The sequence below is a fragment of the Salmo trutta genome, chromosome 26, assembly GCF_901001165.1.
Source record: "Salmo trutta chromosome 26, fSalTru1.1, whole genome shotgun sequence".
Lineage (NCBI taxonomy): Eukaryota > Metazoa > Chordata > Actinopteri > Salmoniformes > Salmonidae > Salmo > Salmo trutta.
The window spans coordinates 40,040-61,482 of record NC_042982.1 but is presented as its reverse complement, the minus strand read 5'-3'; the positions used below and the strand labels follow the sequence as shown (position 1 = coordinate 61,482).

General features: G+C 41.6%; 1 protein-coding gene across 5 annotated transcripts in view; it reads left to right on the top strand.

Moving 5' to 3' along the window:
- The window catches only part of col4a4 (collagen, type IV, alpha 4), a 192,101-nt gene extending 173,184 nt beyond the window's left edge, over positions 1-18,917 (top strand). For all 5 annotated transcript variants that reach the window (XM_029714261.1, XM_029714260.1, XM_029714262.1 and 2 more), the window contains 7 exons: positions 3,822-3,977; positions 11,958-12,065; positions 12,349-12,486; positions 13,052-13,168; positions 14,654-14,842; positions 15,037-15,320; positions 17,632-18,917. In XM_029714261.1, coding sequence (XP_029570121.1) covers positions 3,822-3,977; positions 11,958-12,065; positions 12,349-12,486; positions 13,052-13,168; positions 14,654-14,842; positions 15,037-15,320; positions 17,632-17,892 — 1,253 coding nt within the window. In that variant the 3' untranslated portion in view covers positions 17,893-18,917. The remainder of the gene's footprint in view (positions 1-3,821; positions 3,978-11,957; positions 12,066-12,348; positions 12,487-13,051; positions 13,169-14,653; positions 14,843-15,036; positions 15,321-17,631) is intronic.
- Positions 18,918-21,443: the final 2,526 nt, after the last annotated feature.

Here is a 21,443-nt window from a genome sequence, read left to right as displayed (position 1 = left end):
AACGTCTGAAGGTACCACGTTCATCTGTACAAACAATAGTACACCTGTATAAATACCATGGGACCACGCAGCCGTCATACCGCTCAGGAAGGAGACGCGTTCTGTCTCCTAGAGATGAATGTACTATGGTGCGAAAAGTGCAAATCAATCCCAGGACAACAGCAAAGGACCTTGTGAATATGCTGGAGGAAACCGGTACAAAAGTATCTATATCCACAGTAAAACGAGTCCTATATCAACATAATCTGAAAGGCCGCTCAGCAAGGAAGAAGCCACTGCTCCAAAACCACCATAAAAAAGCCAGACTACGGTTTGCAACTGCACATGGGGACAAATATCGTACTTTCTGGAGAAATGTCCTTTGGTCTGATGAAACAAAAATAGAACTGTTTGGCCATAATGACCATCGTTATGTTTGGAGGAAAAAGGGGTAAGGCTTGCAAGCCGAAGAACACCATCCCAACCGTGAAGAACGGGGGTTGCAGTATCCTGTTGTGGGGCTGCTTTGCTGCAGGAGGGACTGGTGCACTTCACAAAATAGATGGCATCAAGAGGGAGGAAAATTATGTGGATATATTGAAGCAACATCTCAAGACATCAGTCAGGAAGTTAAAGCTTGGTCGCAAATGGGTCTTCCAAATGGACAATGACCCCAAGCATTCTTCCAAAGTTGTGACAAAATCGCTTAAGGACAACGAAGTCAAGGTATTGGAGTGGCCATCACAAAGCCCTGACCTCAATCCTATAGAAAATGTGTGGGCAGAACTGAAAAAGCGTGTGCGAGCAAGGAGGCCTACAAACCTGACTCAGTTACACCAGCTCTGTCAGGAGGAATGGGCCAGAATTCACCCAACTTATTGTGGAAAGCTTGTGGAAGGCTCCCCAAAACAGTTTGACCCAAGTTAAACTTAAAGTCAATGCTACCAAATACTAATTGAGTGTATGTAAACTTCTGACCCACTGGGAATGTGATGAATGAAATAATAACTGAAATAAATTATTATCTCAACTATTATTCTGACATTTCACATTCTTAAAATAAAGTGGTTATCCTAACTGACCTAAGACATGGATTTTTACTGGGATTAAATGTCAGGAATTGTGAAAAACTGAGTTTAAATGTATTTGGCTAAGGTGTATGTAAACTTCCGACTTCAACTGTATATAGAATGTTGTTGGATTCATGCATTGCTACACTGCATTCTATTTCCAGGGTGAGCACGAAAAATTAAATAAATGTTTAACTGCTGTGGTTTGGCCTTAATATTTGGTTTACAACAGTGGGGGTTTATATTAACCTTGCTGTCAACCACTGCGACCAAGGTAACAATGTTGCAATTTTAGAAATGTTATCTCCCCTGTACCATAGAGAGTGAACAGTGTCCTGACGAGACAGCAACTTTTCTGAGCCAGGCGAAATCATGCATCAACATCAGAACTATCGATATATCCAATTAAATGTAAATAGAAAACAGTTAAAACAGACAAATGCAGTAAGTTTGCTGTCAGTCTAGCTGCAGAGTTTGACGTACTGCTATTGTATGCGTCTTTCTTTTTCCCAACGCAGTTAAGCCAAAACCACGGCCCTTTATTCAGAGGGGTGTTCTTCAACGCTCACATTGGCTAGCTAGAGTTGTCTCACTCGCAGAGACAGTGACCTTCCAATGTAAGGATGGAAAGTGTAATTTAACAATTAGCTGCCTACTGTAATGCAGGCCTATTATTATCATGTTTGGGAACATTTGCCCATGTATTTATTTTCAGAGTTTCAATGAGTTGTAAAAATGTCTCAGAACTCTGCTGACTTCCCTCAATTGATGGTCAGCTAAATTAACCTAGGCTACTTAACATTACCAGCTTGGTATTTTAAGTTGTTATATTATCATTAGTAGTCTATTATCAGGTAAAAGCATATGCTTATCATTCATAATTTCTCAAATATATATTAGCTAATCATTCAGTCAAATACGCTATGCTACAGCCATTGAATCTGTCTTTGAGCGTTAATGGACGTTAATGGCTAGCTTGGTCCACAACATTATGTTGTTATATTTTTTAATCTTGAAATACAAGGGCAAATGCTAATAAATAGTGACTGAAATTTCGCGCTATGTGATATTCACTTCCGAACTTGGAGACTTGGAGAGCGCTCAAAGGGTTGTAGAACACCCCTCTGAATAACGAGCCGTGGTTTTGGCTTAACTGCATTGGGAAAAAGAAAGACGCGTATTGTATAGGTGTGTAGTTGGCAAGCTAGCAAGGGAGAAGAACGTTTGCCAGCCTGCCTAGCAACCAATTGTTGTTTGTATGGCAACGATGTAAATAGAATTAGCAACCAGATTTGTGTCCGGACTATACCCTCCTTTTGGATAGATGAAAGACTGTGATCCCTTGCTGATTTAAAACTTGTGCTTAATACGGGCAAAACAAAATGCATATTTTTTAACTCTTGTAAGAATATTCACTCATTAGATGGTTCTCCAATCGAACAAGAACAAGTATAAATACTTAGGCATTAGGATTGATATGGATTTGACGTTTAAAAAACATATAGATGAGATGGTTAAGAAACTTAAAGATTTAAAGTGGCCTTTTTCTACAGAAACAGATCATGCCTTTCTCGAAGCAGTAGGAAGCAGATTATACAGTCAACCTTTTCATCTGTTCTTGATTATGGTGATATTATTTAGCAAAGTGCAGCTGCTACTACTCTTAAACCTTTGGATGCAATCTACCGTAGTGCCCTTCGTTTTGTTACAGGTGACAGTTTTGATAGTCATCATTGTATCCTGTATCAAAAGGTTCTCTGGACTATGCTAAAGATCCGTAGATCTCTACTTTACTGCCTATCTGTTTCCAAGGCCCTACTTCATAAACTTTTGTCTTATCTAACTTTGCCGTTGAAGTATAGACACCTAAGTTGCCTAACCCATTCAGAGGATTGGTTAACGCTTGATGTTCTTTAGGGGCTCCACCGAGCTAGGTAAATCTGCTTTTAGTTCTAATGCACCGTATTGCTCGAACAAAATTCTAAATACATTTCATCTTGATGTTCTTGATGATCTGTTGCTGTTCTGGCAAACTAAAGTATTGATTGGGGACTTATTGGTGGAGGAATGTAACTTTTTCTGGGGATGTTTTATTTGTGCTTCCCATGACTGTGTTGTTTTATTTTAATGTGTATATTTACATTGTAAAATACAGGGCACATGTTAAAATAAAGGTTAATTGTTTAGACATATATTATTTATTTTTTTATAATAAAAATGTATCAAAAATGTTTTTGATTAAAATATGTCAATCAAATGTTTTTATATGTTGGCAACCGGTTTGTAAAAGCAATAAAGCACTTCAGGAGTTTGTGGTATATGGCCAATATATCACGGCTAAGAGCTGTGTCCAGGCACTCCACTTCGCTTAGTGCCTAAGAACAGCCCTTTGCCATGGTAATGGTCCATATACACAACACCCCCTTGGGCCTTATTCCTTAAATATAGCAGACTATTTAGAATGCATTGCTTCATACCAGCTAATTAGTATGCATGTTTGGATGTTGGGACATAGAGGGCAACATTTTTATTTTGCAATGACACGCAATCTGAGAGTAAAATTATAAGATGCAGGGCAATTGCAAGGTTCAGTATTTGAAGCTCCCATCAATTTAAACCAAATAGTTAGTTTGCTCACAAGTGTCATCGTGAGAAGAAAATTTTGCCAAAAGGTATTTTTTTATTAGTATTTTATTATGTTCCTGCAAAAAAAATCTATTACAAACTCAGTCACAATTAAACACTTTAGTTGTGTGTGTGATGTTGTTTCAGGTTCAACAGGTGACATTGGGTACTCCGGCCCTGCCCTGCCCATGACCGGTGAAGAAGGAGACAACGGTGTGCCCGGCTTACCAGGGCTCAAAGGGGACAAGGGTGCTTCAGGCCCCCCCGGGCTGCCTGGCATCGCAGGGTTACCTGGGCCTAAAGGTAACAGGACAGACCTGGGTTGTGTTCATAAGGCACTAAACGGAGGAAAGTGTATTGAAACTGGGAGGGACTAGCTGGACGCTCATTTTGTCTTCTGTTGCAAAACATTTAGTAACGTTTTTTGTTGTGTGCTCAAACAAACACGACCTGGACTGTATAATAAAGGCCTCCTCATACAGCCAGATGCTACCCTTGGTAATATAGCAAAGTAATGTAGGGTCCGCCCTCTCAGATGCTCCAATGCTTTCATTGTTTGACAACGCATTGATCTAAGTGGAAGATCCACTTAAGCATGTGCCAGTGCCAACCAGGTACATATTTGGGGTGACGATCACAGAAATGTACGATAGGTGCGTATGTGGACACCTGCTTGTCAAACATCTCTTTCCAAAATCATGGGGTTTAATATGGAGTTGGTCCCCCCCTTTGCTGCTATCACAGCTTTCACTCTTCTGGGAAGGCTTTCCACTAGATGTTGGAACATTGCTGCAGGGACTTGCATCCATTCAGCCACAAGAGCATTAGTGAGGTCGGGCGCTGATGTTGGGCGATTAGGCCAACTCATAATAGGCGTTCGAATTTATCTCAAAGATGTTCGATGGGGTTGATGTCAGGGCTCTGTGCAGGCCAGTCACGTTCTTCCACACCGATCTCGACAAACCAGGTAGCGTTCTCCTGGCATCTGCCAAACCCAGATTAGTCCGTCGGACTGCCAGATGGTGAAGCATGATTCATCACTCCAGAGAACGTGTTTCCACTGCTCCAGAGTCCAATAGCGGCGAGCTTTATACCACTCCATCCGACGCTTGGCGTTGAGCATGGTGATCTTAGGCTTGTGTGTGGCTGCTCGGCCATGGAAACCCATTTCATGTAGCTCCCGACGAACAGTTATTGTGCTGACTTTGCTTCCAGAGGCAGTTTGGAACTCGGTAGTGAGTGTTGCAACGGAGGACAGACAATTTTTATGTTATACGCGCTTCAGCACTCGGCAGTCCCTGTCGGTGAACTTGTGTGGCCTATCACTTCGCAGCTGAGCTGTTGTTGCTCCTCGACGTTTCCACTTCACAATAACAGCACTTACAGTTGATGAAATTTGACAAACTGACTTGTTGAAAAGTTGGCATCCTATGACGGTGCCACGTTGAAAGTCACTGAGCTCTTCAGTAAGGTCAGTGTTTGTCTATGGAGATTGCATGGCGGTGTGCTCGATTTTATACACCTGTCGGCAACGGGTGTGGCTGAAATAGGCGAATGCACTAATTTGAAGGGGTGTCCACATACGTTTGTATATATAGTGTAGCTAGGTGAGACAACAACACGTCACAATCGTATTAGGTATATTTTCCCTCACAAAGTATTTATCAGTCAGTGCTAGTGGGCGAACATTTTGTTACTTTTTTTGGGGGTGGCATTGGAGGCGCCATGAGTTATTTAAGATACTCTTCAAAGCGGTAGGGTTTCAGACTTTTTCGAAAGATGGGCAGGGTCTCCGCTATCCTGACTTTAGGGGGAAGCTTGTTTCACCATTGGGGTGCCAAGACAGAGAAGAGCTTTGACTGGGCTGAGCAGGAGCTTGAAGAGGCCAAGAGACGAGAGGTGGGGGAACGGAGTGCTCGGGTAGGGATGTGGGTTTTGAGCATAGCCTGACAGTAAGGAGGTGCAGTTCCCCTTGCTGCTCTGTCGGCAAGCACCACGGTCTTGAAGATGATGCAAGCTTCGACTGGAAGCCAGAGTGGAGGAGCCGGATGACATGGGAGAACTAAGAAAGGTTGAACACCAGGTGGACTGCGGCATTCTGGATAAACTGCAGGGGTTTAATGGCACAAGCGGGGAGCCCAGCCAACAGCATTGCAGTAGTCTAGACGGGAAATGACAAGTGCCTGGATTAGGACCTGAGCTGCTTCCTGTGTGAGGAAAGGTCATGCTCTATGGATGTTGTAGAGCAGGAACGAGTCACTGCTTTGATGTTTGCAGAGAACGACAGGGTATTGTCCAGGGTCACTCCAAGGTTCTTTGCACTCTGGGAGGGGGACACCGTGGAGTTGTCAACCGTGATGGAGAGGTCTTGGAGCAGGCCTTTCCCAAGAGGAATAGCAGCTCTGTTTTGTTGAGGGCCGACATCCAATCTGAGATGTCGGCCCTCAAATATCGAGAAAGCATAGTGATTGCTTTGGATTCTTTATGATTTACATTTTAGTCATTTAGCAGACGCTCTTATCCAGAGCAACTTACAGTAGTGAATGCATACATTTCATGCATTTTTTTTTTTTTTTTTGTACTGGCCCCCGTGGGAATTGAACCCACAACCCTGGCGTTGCAAACACCATGCTCTACCAACTGAGCCACTGCAGACTAATGTGAAGCCAGTCATATGGCAGCAAACTGAAAATTAAATCAACATTACAGGTATTTCGGCCCCTTTTCCACCCACAGTGAAGTAGCCTAGGCTATAAATAGCTGTGCCATTATTCAGATCATTACTTTAATTGTATGGCCTCATAGTTTGCAGGGATGAAATTTGGAGACACAAGCTAAATAGACTTCTGTAGCCTATGGAAAGCTGTGCGCAGCAGCGCTACATGCAACTATGTGTTAGTTTCTTTCAATTTGTAACCTAACCTTTTTTTGTTGCCTATTTGAATCATCATGGAATTCAGTTTAACTTCTCTAGGGTATGTGGGACGGTAGCGTCCCACCTCGCCAACAGCCAGTGAAATAGCAGAGCGCCAAATTCAAAACAACAAAAATCTCATAATTCAAATTTCCCACACGTACAAGTATTATACACCATTTTAAAGATAATCTTCTCGTTAATCCAACCACACTGTCTGATTCCAAAAGCATAGCATTAGATTATGTTAGGACAGCACCTTGACAAGAAAAACCACACAGCCATTTTCCAAGCAAGGAGAGGCGTCACAAAAACCAGAAATACAGCTAAAATTAATCACTAACCTTTGATGATCTTCATCAGATGGCACTCATAGGACTTCATGTTACACACTTTTGCTCGATAAAGTTCATATTTATATCCAAAAACCCCATTTTACATTGGCGTGTAATGTTCAGAAATGTTTTGCCTCCCAAAACTTCCGGTGAATAAGCACATCAATTTACAGAAATACTCATCATAAACGTTGATAAAATATACAGCTGTTATTCAAAGAATTATAGATACACTTCTCCTTAATGCAACCGCTGTGTCAGATTTCAAAAAATCTTTACAGCGAAAGCACACTTTACAATAATCTGAGTACAGCGCTCAGTCACAAAACCAAACCCTCCATTTTATGGAGTCAACAAAACTCAGAAATAGCATTCTAAATATTCACTTACCTTTGATGAGCTTCATCGGAATGCACTCCCAGGGGAAGAAATGGCACAGCAGCCATTTTGGGAGGTGGTGTGGATGACCACACACCATAGCAGTCATCTTCCACAATAAATGTTCATTTGTTTCGATAAAGTCCATATTTATGTCCAAATACCTCCTTTTTGTTTGCGCGTTCAGTCGAGTAACCCAAATGCACTGTGCTCGCGCAGTAAGTTCAGACGCAAAATCAAAAAAGTTATATTACAGTTCGTAGAAACATGTCAAACGATGTATAGAATCAATCTTTAGGATGTTTTTATCATAAATCTTCCATAGTATTCCAACCAGACGATACCTTTGTCTTCAAAAAGGAAAAGGAACACAGCTAACTCTCACAGGAGTGGGCGCGCGCCCCTGAGCTCATGCCATTTTCTCAGTCATCTGATTCCAAGCGCTCTTATTCTCTCCCCATTCACAGTAGAAGCATGAAACAACGTTCTAAAGACTGTTGACATCTAGTGGAAGCCTTAGGAAGTGCAAAATGACCCCACAGACACTGTATATTGGATAGGGAATCACTTGAAAAACTACAAACCTCAGATTTCCACACTTCCTGGTTGGATTTTTTCTCAGGTTTTTGCCTGGCATATGAGTTCTGTTATACTCACAGACATCATTCAAACAGTTTTAGAAACTTCTTAGTGTTTTCTATCCAAATCTACTAATAATATGCATATCCTACCTTCTGGGCCTGAGTAGCAGGCAGTTTACTACAGGCACGCTTTACATCCGGACGTCAAAATACTGCCCCCTGCCCAAGAGAGGTTAAACCCGGAGCCTGGCGCACGGTTTACGACGACTAGACCATTGTCATTACAGTTCCATGATCAGTGTTCAACCCTTATTTTAAACTTTTGTCCACTTCTAATATTTCATGGATTGAACAACTGAAAATTACAACTTTCAGGATGGCCACTCCCGTTGTCTTTACACTGCTGCTACTCGCTGTTTATTATGTTTGCATAGTCACTTTACCCCTACCTATATGTACAAATGACCTGTACCGCTGCACATTGACTCGGTACCGGTACCCCCTGTATATAGCCTTGTTATTGTTATTTTATTGTTCATATTTATTTAAAAAAAATATATATGTTTATTTAGTAAATATATTCTTAACTCTATTTCTTGAACTGCATTGTTGGTTATGGGCTTGTAAGTAAGCATTTCACGGTAAGGTCTACACCTTTTGTATTTGGCGCATGTGAGAAATAAAATGCGATTTGATTTTAAACAACCCACTAGGCACAAACTGGTTGAATCAATGTTGTTTTGACGTAATGTCAACGCATTGTGAGGTGGAATCTACGTGGAAAATACATTAGATTTGAAAAAAGTTGTCAACATTGTTTTGAGGGTGAAATTTCAACCACAGGATTTGTACTTTTAAAACAATAACAGGGCCTCCCGAGTGGCGTTGCGGTCTAAGGCACTGCAGTGCTTGAGGCGTCACTACAGATCCGGGTTCGTGCATGCACGCATGCACGCTGACACGGTCGCCAGTTGTACAGTGTTTCCTCCAACACATTGGTGCAGCTGGCTTCTTGGTTAAGCGAACAGTGTGTCAAGAAGCAGTGCAGCTGGCAGGGTTGTGTTTCGGAGAACTCATGGTTCTCGCCCTTGCCTCTCCCGAGTCCATACTGCAGTTGCAGCAATGGGACATGACTGCAACTACCAATTGGATAACATGAAAAGGGGTAAAAAATTTGAAAAAAAATTATCAAACAAGATCTTCAAAGTTATATCCACTATCAGAAGAAAGAAAATTGACTGGGCAGCACCTCCTACTGGAGAATTGATCTATCTACAGCTAACCTTTGGCCTCACGTCCACGGTTTTAGCCAAGCCCTGCTTAGCTATGATATTTGTCACTGACTATTACCAATGTACGATCATGAGAATGATTGTTCACTGTTTCTATCGAAGTCCTTCCAAAGGGTAGATTTAACAAAGCAAATTAAATTTGACCATACTTTATCACTGATACATCATCAAGGATGTAAACAGTATTGGACCTAAACAGTATTTGCAAAGTCATCAAAAGCTATTGTTTCAATTCAACACAGAATTTAAAAAAGACAATAAAATAGACCTAACGTTTCAAGCTCTGGTTAATTTCAAATGTAATTACATTTAAGTTTCAAGTTTTTGTCACATGCACAAGTACAGTGAAATGCCTTTCTTGCATGTTCTTACCCAACAATGCAGTAATCGATATCATAAAAAAGTCAAGTAGAACAAAAACATACAAGAAATAGAAATAAGAGAAGACAAGAAAGTAAGTAAGCTATGTATAAAGTCAGTGCCAATACCATATTTACAATGTGCAGGGATACTAGAGTGGTAAGGTTAGATATGTATAGGGGTAACGTGACTAGGCATCAGGATATATGATAACCTGAGTAGCAGCAGCGTATATGATGATTGTTTTTGAGTGTGTGTGCGTGTTATGTGTGTGGGTGAGCAAATTAAGTGAGTTTATTTGTGTGTTGGAGTGTGAGTGAGTGTGTGGAGTTTGCGAGGTCTTAGCTAACAGTGCAAAAATTCAAAATCAAATAGAAGGGTCAATGCAGATAGCCATTTTGTTAGCTATTTATCAGTCTTATGGCTTGGGGATAGAAGGTGTTCAGAGGAGAGCCTGTTGGTGTCAGACTTGTTGCTCCGGTACCGCTTGCCGTGCGGAAGCAAAGTGAACAGTCTATGGCTTAGGTGACTGGAGTCTTTAACAATTTTCCGGGCCTTCCTCTCACATCGTCTGATATAAAGGTCCTGGATGGCAGGGAGCTCAACCCCAGTGATGTACTGGGCTGCCCTCACCACCCTCTGTAGCGCCAATGCGAGCGAGGGCTGTGCAGTTGCCATACCAAGCAGTGATGCAGCCAGTCAAGGTGCTCTCAATGGTGCAGCTGTACATGTTTTTGAGGATTTGAGGGCCCATGACAAATCTTTTCAACCTCCTGAGGGGGAAGAGGCACTGTCGTGCCTTCTTCACGACTGTTTGCGTATGGAACATTTTAAGTCCTTAGTGATTTGGACACCGAGGAACTTGAAGCTCTCGACCCGCTCCACTGCTGCCCCGTCGATGTGGATGGGGGTGTGCTCGCTCCCCATTTCCTGTAGTCCACAATCAGCTCCTTGGTCTTACTGGCGTTGAGGGAGAGATCAACCACACTGCCAGGCCAACCGGCCTACCACCGTTGGAGTCGTGCGTGGCCATGCAGTCGTTGTTCGAACAGGGAGTACAGGAGGGGACTAAGCACACACCCCTGTGGGTCATCTGGGTTGAAGGTCAGCGTGGCAGAGGTGATGTTGCCTACCCTCACCACCTGGAGTTGGCCCGTCAGGAAGTCCAGGATCCAGTTGCAGAGGGAGGTGGTAGGTCCCAGGGTCCCAAGCTTTAGAGTTCTTGGGACAGGAATGATGGTGGTCAGCTTGAGACGTGGGGATTGCAGAGTGGGACAAGAAAAGGTTGAAAATGACTGTGAATATGCCTGCCAGCTGTTCTGCGTATGCTCTGAGAACGCGCCCTGGAATACTGTCCGGCCCCATGGCCTTATGAGTGTTGACCTAATTAAAAATCTTATGTTGACCTCAGAGTGAGATCACCCAGTCAGTGGCAGTGATATTGAATTGTTTGCGTTGTCAACCACACACAACTCAATATTACTTTTGTAGTACAGTAAATAGCCTAAAGTTAAGGCTATTTTACAAACAAATGTAACATACAACCTTAAAATTAGTAACATATCCATGGCCACATTTTGTGGTTACTGTAACTTTTCATTTCTCCTTATGAAATCATATAAAGCGTGCATTTTAAGATAGCATGCATAGGTCATTGCAGGTCTGTGGACATCTTCACAATTGCTGTAATAATCTGTGCAGAATCTCGAACGACATTGATCACTTGAGCCATGTACTTTCAATGTAATCTCAACTGCAATCCAGGTCATTTGGTTCTGCTATTAGATTAAGCACAGTGATAACATGAATCTGTTGTATAAAATAGCTAAACAAAATATCTGACATTATATTCCCATTTGAACTTTGCTATGATTTAAAATGGTTGAAAGCGCAGTGATAGACGTTGGGTGACAACTAAACCAATAATCAGACATTGTTTTTCCATTGGAATTTGGTTGTGCTTTTCGATGATTGAATGCATAGTGGTAACACATGGGAAAGTCAACTAACTATTGGCTGTCTTTTTGAGAGGGAGAATATAGATTTGTAACCTCATTGATTATCGTCTCAACCAAATATTACCCAATTATCCACGTTGAAATGACGAGTTGTGTTCAGTGGGAAATTATCCACTAATATATTCTGTGCGTAAAGGCTCTCCAAACCAGTTTTTTTATGAAGTAGGTAATCTACCAATTGGTGCTGAAAAATATACAATAGGCATATATTTTTATGGCTTTCTGTCATTGATCCCTAATATTCTGAACCCGTTCTCTCAATATATTATGAGTCTGTTGAGAAAATTCTAATTCAAGGTACACTGTATTTAAAGGGATGGGATTCATTGAATTGGAATTTCACTTTACTTACTGAATTGTCTGACCTCAATTCAAATTGACCCCAAACCTGGTGTTGTCGCCCAGGTGAGAGAGGAGCTTCGGGGATGATGGGGGTCCCAGGACACCCCGGTTCCACAGGAACATGTGGGCCCCCAGGACCCAAAGGAACCAAGGGACTGCAAGGAGATGCAGGTCAGCTCCTCATGAAAGTGACCATCACCAGCATAATTAACATTAATCATGAGTGATACAGATTGATGCAGAATGAAAATATTTATAAAGCAGTAGATCCAGCATCAGTAGGGACAATGTCATTGAAACAGCCATATAAATAGAATTACTAGTACGGACATTCCTATTGCCTTGATCTGGGAAGCTTTCTCCCTTCTAGTAATTGTATTTCTATTGACACAGCAGCATAACCCACATACCCTTCTCTCTTTGTCTCTTTGGACATTTGTTCTTTCATCCACAGGTCCAAAAGGAGAAAATGGGAATGTGATCACTCCATTGATAATCCCACCTCCTCCCGGACCCGTAGGCGCACCCGGTCAACCAGGCCTTCCTGGGTTCACTGGCGGCCCGGGATCCAACGGTTTTGAGGGACAGAAAGGTAGGGCCTGATGTGGGTCAATGGAAGCCCCTGAAATCTCTTGATATCTTCCTGGATAGAGTGCTCTGTCCTCTTACAATAATAATGTTTGTTATTTTGTTTTCTCCCAAATTGTGTTTATAAATACAAGAAAACTATCATTCAGAGATGGTGGTTGTAGTTTCTCAGACAGACCTCTTGAGGTCTTTGTGAAAGTAGAATTTTCAATAAGAGGATTAGTTATTTGTCGACCCCTGAATGCTTATTGGCTGACAGCCATGGTATATCAGACCGTATACCACAGGTATAACAAAACATGTATTTTTATTGGTCTAATTGTGTTGGTAACCAGTTTATAATAGCAATAAGGCACCTCGGGGGTTTGTGGTATATGGCCAATATACCACGGCTAAGGGCTGTATCCAGGCACTCTGCGTTGGGTCGTGCATAAGAACAGCCCTTAGCCGTGGTATATTAGCCATATACCACACCCCCTCGTGACTTATTGCTTAAATATAGCATTCATACAGTGAATACAACTTAAAGATAAGATACTATTTGATACTGTATGTGTCTGCTGTTGCAGGGAGAAGTGGCCAGTTGGGGTCACCAGGATTCCCGGGGCCCAAGGGCCCCCCAGGAGTAGACGGGGCCCCAGGAGACAGCGGGGTACAGGGGGAGACGGGGGCATTGGGACCACAGGGTGAGTCAAATGAACTATGGCGTGTGAATGGACACTTCACACACCCACACTGCTCATGAACCTGTGTCCAACTAAACATCAACCCTGCCCCTGTCCTAAATGACATCATCTTCATGTCATTTTAGAGACAGTCCCTGTGTTGACCTTAAAGGGGCAATCTGCAATTGGTACATACAAAAAAAATATTGATCTATACTAGGTTTTGTGGTTGGAGTGAAAACCTACAGAATGGTAGCTCTCCATGGAACAGGGTTGGATAGCCCTGATATATACCCAAATATAACTTAGAAATGCCCCATGAGCTTAGTTCAACTGTCGTACCCCATCAGAACCCAAAATATAAGGCCATATATATTTAAACCTTTATTTAACTAGGCAAGTCAGTTAAGTACAAATTCTTATTTACAATGACGGCCTACACCGGCCAAACCCGGACGACGCTGGGCCAAACGCCGCCCTACGGGACTCCCAATCACAGCCGGTTGTGATACAGCCTGGATTTGAACCAGGGTGTCTGTAGTGACGCTTCAAGCACTGAGATGCAGTGCCTTAGACCGCTGCACCACTCAGGTAACCCGCATTAGCCGACATAGCTTTTCATTTAATTTTGTTTAGGCGGTGTAACTGTGTTAGAGCTGTCAAATCAGTGAGCGCCTGCTCTTGTGGTCATTGTCACAAAACCACACCTGTGCTTATGTCACACCTGTGTTAGGAGTTCAGAATGAGAAAGTGTAGACCATATAGAAATAATGACACTCAAATTTTAAATCATTAAACAAAATATTAGGGAATTATATCAGCCTAATCGAGGTGTAGATTGCATTGGATTTCTACTTATGCGACTGTGCATACAATGGCAATGCCCGTGAATTGACAGCAGTTACACCTCCGACACCGCCTAAACAAAAGCAAGGAAAAGCTATGCGTTTTTTTACTTGGGTTGCCACTGATCTGATTGATTCAACTGTCAAATCCATAAGTGGCTCCCGGCGTTATACCTATCGTGGTCATTGCCATTGGATACACCAAGTCGCATTAGTAGAAATCCCATTCGGCCGTGTTACAAGTTTGAACACTGGAATGTGTGATGTAATCTACACCTCGTTTACGCTGATATAAATCCTTATTATTTAGTTTGATTTTCAATTTGAGTGTAATTATTTGTATATAGCCTACACTTTCTCGTTCTGAACTTTTAATGCGGGTGGGATATATGGACTTGTGTGGTTTTGTGACCATGACCACAAGAGCTCTGCTCACCGATTTGACAGCAGTTACACCTCCGATACCACCTAAACAAAAGCAATGATAAACTATACGTTTGTCGGTTAACGTGGATTACGGCTGTTTTACTTCATTGTTTGTAAATTCATTTAATTGATCGATTTGAATCACATTTTTCTAAAAAAGTATTCACTATTATGCTCCCTTCAAGAGTAGCTAAATATATTGTTTCTCTTTGTCTCTGACTGTCTGTCATCGTAGGCGCCCCAGGTCCTTCGGGAGATGCCGGCAGCCCAGGCCCCACCACCACGTTTAACTCTGGCTTCCTGTTGGTGATGCACAGCCAATCAGACATGCTCCCTTCCTGTCCAGCAGACATGACACAACTGTGGACTGGCTACAGTCTGCTGTACCTGGAGGGCCAAGAGAAAGCCCACACACAGGACCTCGGTAAGTTGGTCAACAATACTGTTTGTGTGTGTGCTCATCTGTACATCTGTGTGTGTGTGTGTGTGTGTGTGTGTGTGTGTGTGTGTGTGTGTGTGTGTGTGTGTGTGTGTGTGTGTGTGTGTGTGTGTGTGTGTGTGTGTGTGGTGTTTGAATGATTGTAACCAGTAACCTAGCATGTCTTTTCCTCCTAATAGGTCAGGCCGGGTCATGTATGCGTCTCTTCAGCACCATGCCTTTCTCCTATTGCAACATGGGCACGTGTGACTACGCCAGCCGCAATGACAAGTCCTACTGGCTGTCCACCACAGCGGCAGTGCCCATGATGCCCGTGGCGGACCAGGACATCCAACAACACATCAGCCGCTGCGTGGTGTGTGAGGCCCCTTCCCCTGCTGTGGCAGTTCACAGCCAGGACAACAGCAATCCCTTCTGTCCCCCCAACTGGAGGAGTCTCTGGGTGGGATACTCCTTCCTCATGGTGAGGGATTTTATGTGTGTGTGTGTGTGTGTCTGAGTGTGTCTTTGCATGTCGGTGTATACAGTACCAGTCAAAAGTTTGGACACACCTACTCATTCAAGGGTTTTTCTTTATTTTTCTATTTTCTACATTGTAGAATAGTAGTGAAGACATCAAAACTATGAAATAACACTTATGGAATCATGTAGTAACCAAAAAAGTGTTAAACAAATCAAAATATATTTTAGATTCTTCAGAGTAGCCACCCTTTGCCTTGATGACAGCTTTGGCATTCTCTCAAGCAGATTCACCTGGAATGCTTTTCCAACAGTCTTGACATCTGGACATGAAAATAGTGAGAGCCTTAACCTCTCTAGGGTATGTGGGACGAAATCGTCCCACCTACTCAACAGCCAGTGGAATCCCGTGGCGCGATATTCAAATACCTTAGAAATGCTATTACTTCAATTTCTCAAACATATGACTATTTTACACCATTTTAAAGACAAGACTCTCGTTAATCTAACCACACTGTCCGATTTCAAAAAGGCTTTACAACGAAAGCAAAACATTAGATTATGTCAGCAGAGTACCCAGCCAGAAATAATCAGACACCCATTTTTCAAGCTATCATATAATGTCACATAAACCCAAACCACAGCTAAATGCAGCACTAACCTTTGATGATCTTCATCAGATGACACTCCTAGGACATTATGTTATACAATACATGCATGTTTTGTTCAACCAAGTTCATATTTATATCAAAAAACAGCTTTTTACATTAGCATGTGACGTTCAGAACTAGCAAACCCACCGCAAACTTCCGGTGAATTTACTAAATTACTCACGATAAACGTTCACAAAAAACATAACAATTATTTTAAGAATTATAGATACAGAACTCCTTTATGCAATCGCTATGTCCGATTTTAAAATAGCTTTTCGGCAAAAGCACATTTTACAATATTCTGAGTAGATAGCTCGCCATCACGGGCTAGCTATTTTGACACCCACCAAGTTTGGCACTCACCAAACTCAGATTTACTATAAGAAAAATTGGATTACCTTTGCTGTTCTTCGTCAGAATGCACTCCCAGGACTTCTACTTCAATAACAAATGTTGGTTTGGTTCAAAATAATCCATAGTTATGTTCAAATATCCTCTGTTTTGTTCGTGCGTTCAAGACACTATCCGAAGGGTAACAAAGGGTGACGCGCCGGCGCGTATCGTGACAAAACATTTCTAAATATTCCATTACCGTACTTCGAAGCATGTCAAACGCTGTTTAAAATCAATTTTTATGCGATTTTTCTCGTAAAAAAGCGATAATATTCCGACCGGGAAACCCTGTTTTCGTTCAAAGACTAAAAATCTAAAATGGACTCTTCTCGTGCACACGCGCCCCAGTCTCATTGTTCTCTGATCGACCACTTACCAAATGCGCTACTGTTTTTCAGCCATGGCCTGCAAAGTCATCATTCAACGTTCTGCCGCCTTCTGAGAGCCTATGGGAGCCGTAGGAAGTGTCACGTTACAGCAGAGATCCTCAGATTTCAATAAAGAGAGTATAGAGGGCCAAGAAATGGTCAGAGAGGGCACTTCCTGTAAGGAATCTTCTCAGGTTTTTGCCTGCCATATGAGTTCTGTTATACTCACAGACACCATTCAAACAGTTTTAGAAACTTTAGGGTGTTTTCTATCCAAATCAAACAATTATATGCATATTCTAGTTTCTGGGCAGTAGTAATAACCAGATTAAATCGGGCATGTTTTTTATCCGGCCGTGCAAATTCTTCCCCCTACCCTAGAGAGGTTAAGACGTTTTAAGGAGTTCTTGCCATAATATGGACTTGGTCTTTTACCAAATAGGGCTAGCTTCTGTAACCCCTACATTGTCACAACACAACTGATTGGCTCAAACATATTAAGAAGGAAAGAAATTCCAGAAATGAACTTTTAACAAGGCACACATGTTAATTGAAATGCATTCCAGGTGACTACCTCATGAAGCTGGTTGAGAATGCCAAGAGTGTGCAAAGCTGTCAAGGCAAAGGGTGGCTACTTTGAAGAATCTAAAGTATATTTTGATTTGTTTAGCACTTTTTTGGTTACTACATGATTCCATATGTGTTGTTTCATAGTTTTGATATCTTCACTATTATTTTACTAAGTAGAAAATAGTAAAAATAAAGAAAAACCCTTGAATGAGTAGGTGTTTCCAAAATGTGACTAGTACTGTATGTATGTGCCTGCGTGTTTGAGTCTGCATGTGTGTGCCTGTCTGTGAGTGTTTTGTTATAACAGTTGTAACGCGTGTGTGTATTGTAGCACACAGGGGCCGGCGATGAGGGTGGTGGCCAGTCTCTGACATCATCAGGAAGCTGCCTGAGGGACTTCCGTGCCCAGCCGTTTGTGGAATGCCAGGGCCCGCGGGGTACGTGCCACTACTTCGCCAACATCTACAGCTTCTGGTTGACCCGGGTGGGCTCAGATGGAACGCTTAGCCCCTCAACTTCACAGGGCACGCTCAAAGAGGAGTGGCAACACCGCCTCAACGTAGGCCGGTGCAGCGTGTGTATGAAGGAGTGACCCCACCCACCTTCCTTCTGGGTCCGGGCACATCCCACAAGCACCGGCCCCAAAATCTGACCCACCACATCCCACGAGTGCATTGAAAATGCACACTCATTGGTTACCTGAGAGGCAGTAATGATACACCTCATTAGTCACCAGAGAGGCTGTGACTACACTGGTTGTTTACCTGGAAGTCTGTGAATAATATTTACATTGTCACATGCTCTCTGTTAACTTGTTTTATGCAAGTTCATACCAATGAACATACAGTACTTGATCAACTATCCTTTGAATTATTTTTTTTAGATTAGTAACTTTTTTCCTCCTGAAATCTATAACTTGGCTGAAAGCTCTTAATTTGTGTATTATGTTTCCAGGTTTGAGTACCTAATGGCAGATTATCTTTCGCTTGAGACTCCCAAGTCAACAACAAACAAACAGTGGCTTCAAGCATCAATGTGGCTCATCAGACACTCCGATTCAGAAAACTTGAATGTCAATTAGGCAATTCATTTTGCAATTGTTACTATGTTTTTACGTACAACAGTGGTCCTCACACTCTTGGAAGCTGGGACCCTCCCAAAGCCTATGACGTTTTCTTGTCATCCACCAAAGCCACAGTTGTGTTTATTAGGTCACGCAACAGATTTTTTTTTAAAGTAGAACGCCAAAATAAGCATTTTTGATTGGAGCAGTCCATGTCGTCCCTCCCTGTTCCGTTTTCTTATGTTTAATTAGGCCTTGATTCAATCAGATCAAGTGTTAACCTGTGTTGGTAGACATCCACATAGAGGATGTTTTGCCGGTGTTGGAGGTGTAACTGCAGTATGAGCTGACAAATAGCTGAGCAGCTGCTCGTGTCACAACCCAATTGCTTCCTTATTATCCCTGCCGCATTAGAAGCTCAAAATGCAAAAGTTAATTTGGATGGGGGAATTTAACCTCTCAATCTAATCGATGTGCAGTGGTAGAAAAAGTACCCAACTGTCATACTTGAGTAAAAGTAAAGATACCTTAATAGAAAATGACTCTAGTAAAAGTCACCCAGTAAAATTGTACTTGAGTAAAAGTCTACAAGTATTTGGTTAAAAATATATTTATATATCAAAAGTAAAAGTATAAATCATTTCAAATTCCTTATATTAAGCAAACCAGATGGCACCACTTTTTTTGTTCTTTTTTTTAACGGAAAGCCAGAGGCACACTCCAACACTCAGATATAATTTACAAACAAAGCATGTGTGTAGTGTGTCTACCAGATCAGAGGCAGTAGGGATGACCAGGGATGTTCGGTTGATAAGTACGTGAATATGACTATTTTCCTGTCCTGCTAAGCATTGAAAATGTAACAAGTACTTTTGGGTGTCAAGGAAAATGTATGGAGTAAAAAGAACAATATTTTCTTAAGGAATGTAGTGAAGTAAAAGTAGTCAAAAAATATCAATAGTAAAGTACAGATACCCCCAAAAACTACTTTAGTACTTTAAAGTATTTTTACACCACTGTCGAGGTGTAGACAATAGTGCATCACGCATTCAAGTGTTTGAACTAACACGGCTGCATGAATTTCTAACGCAACTGTATGGGATTTGTTGGATTATACATTTGGTTTCATTGCATCAAATGGCAGTGTTCACGATAAGCTAATGCAAGAAGCCGCTTGTGGATTTGACAGCTTTAACTCAGTTCCGACACCCCCAAAACAATCTCTATGCCGGTGTCCGCTAGTGTGGATCTGATTAGAATCTAGCCAACGTAAGGATCTAACAACCAAAAGTAATAACCAAATGAGTTATACTGACAACCTGTTAATAAACTGCTTTTTTATTAACAGACCCCATTAAAATGTATCCAAGCCAAAAAGGTCTGTGCACTGTTCACCAAAGCATAATGTGTAAACATTGTTACAACCCCATGTTTGATCCACTTGAAGGAGAAATGAGGGGGAACACTTGAAGAATCACATACAGATAAACTGTTTGACACAGATCTGACACTGGTGCTTTTGTTTATTACTTACAGTAGGCTATGTGACTATCAGTAATTTTGTTATTTTGACAGTGTTGATAGATGGTTGTATGTCCTGTTATATAGATTCTTAAGCAGACATTAAGATACAATTTGATTTGAATTATAAATGTAGAAGATAGTGTATATTATCTTAATGTCCTTCTATTTTGATATTTTTTAGTACTTTGGTATCATGTCCACATCATCTGAAACACTAGCACAATACCACCTTTGTAGGCTATAGACTGCAACATGTCAAAGTTATCCCCTTTTATTTCCCTTGGTAGACAGCACACTTATATTGGTCCAGCAACACTGTCCATTATCACAACCTTGTTATTGTCCATCTTTATTATTAGTGCCTGTCACTCACCAGTCTGTACCACCCCTCACCTACAGTGTTCAACTCAAGCATGCAATTCACTCACTTAGCTGACCCATTCTCTTATACCTGAATACCTATTGATACTTTATCCAATTAATTGTTTTATTTCATTTTCGGTTGTTTGGAACTGTATAGTGCTAAAAGCAGTATAGTATCTACATTATTATCTGTAAACTGTATAACTTGCTAACAATGCTTTAGTTTAGATTGTACACATTTAGAGAAACAAGGTGTCTGTTCTTTCAGTTCATTTCAGTCCTCTCATTATTGGGCCTCCTCATCATTTAATTGGGCTTCCTTTCACTTGGTCTTTAAAAAGAATTCTGTAAAATAACTTAAGGCCCAAACATTGGTTGTCGAGGTAATGGCACCAGTCGTTAAAATGACTTCACCATTTTGAAAAGCTCTGGACTTTTCTTACACACTGCAGGATGCCTTACACCGATCTACTTCGTCATGTCTGAAAATTCAGCCTCTTTAGTCTTGACTTCAACACACTACCCACACTAACACAAGGAATTAAGCCTTTCTAACACACACAGAAAAACAAACTCAGTAGTCATTACACTTCAAATTAATGTGTATAACAGTGTGTAAGACTGTTGCAAATTTCAGTCTTTAAATGTTTCCCTGTACGTCTTGACATTATTGTCTGTTGTATGTAAATATGTTTGCACTGTTGAAAGAACAGGATTGCTTTATTTGTACTGTAAATGTCAAGAGTATTTATTTAGGTAGGAATCATTGTGGTGCTATTTTTGAAAAAATGGTGAATGCATGGTATTTCTCAAAAAAATAAGAATATTATGTTGTCAAATGTTAGGACTCAGGCCACGATGTCGGGAAGTATTTGTAGGCGGTGGACAAGAGGAAAAAAAGTTGGTAAACCGAGAAGCATGGTGTCGCATAACTGTGTTAAGGAATGCTTGCAGGTATCATAATTTCACAGATTGACAATCATGCCCCGTGTGGGGATTTCTGTTAAAGTCAAGCAGTAACACACCTGATTCAAGTAATCATATCAAGACTTTGACAAGTTGAATCAGATGTGTTGCTGCTGGGCTGGAACAAAAACCTGTACCACCACCCCACCAGACTCTTGCAGTGTGAGATTGTTTTATCTCATGATCGTTATGGTGATGAGAAAGGGTAACATGTCTTGGGATAGTTT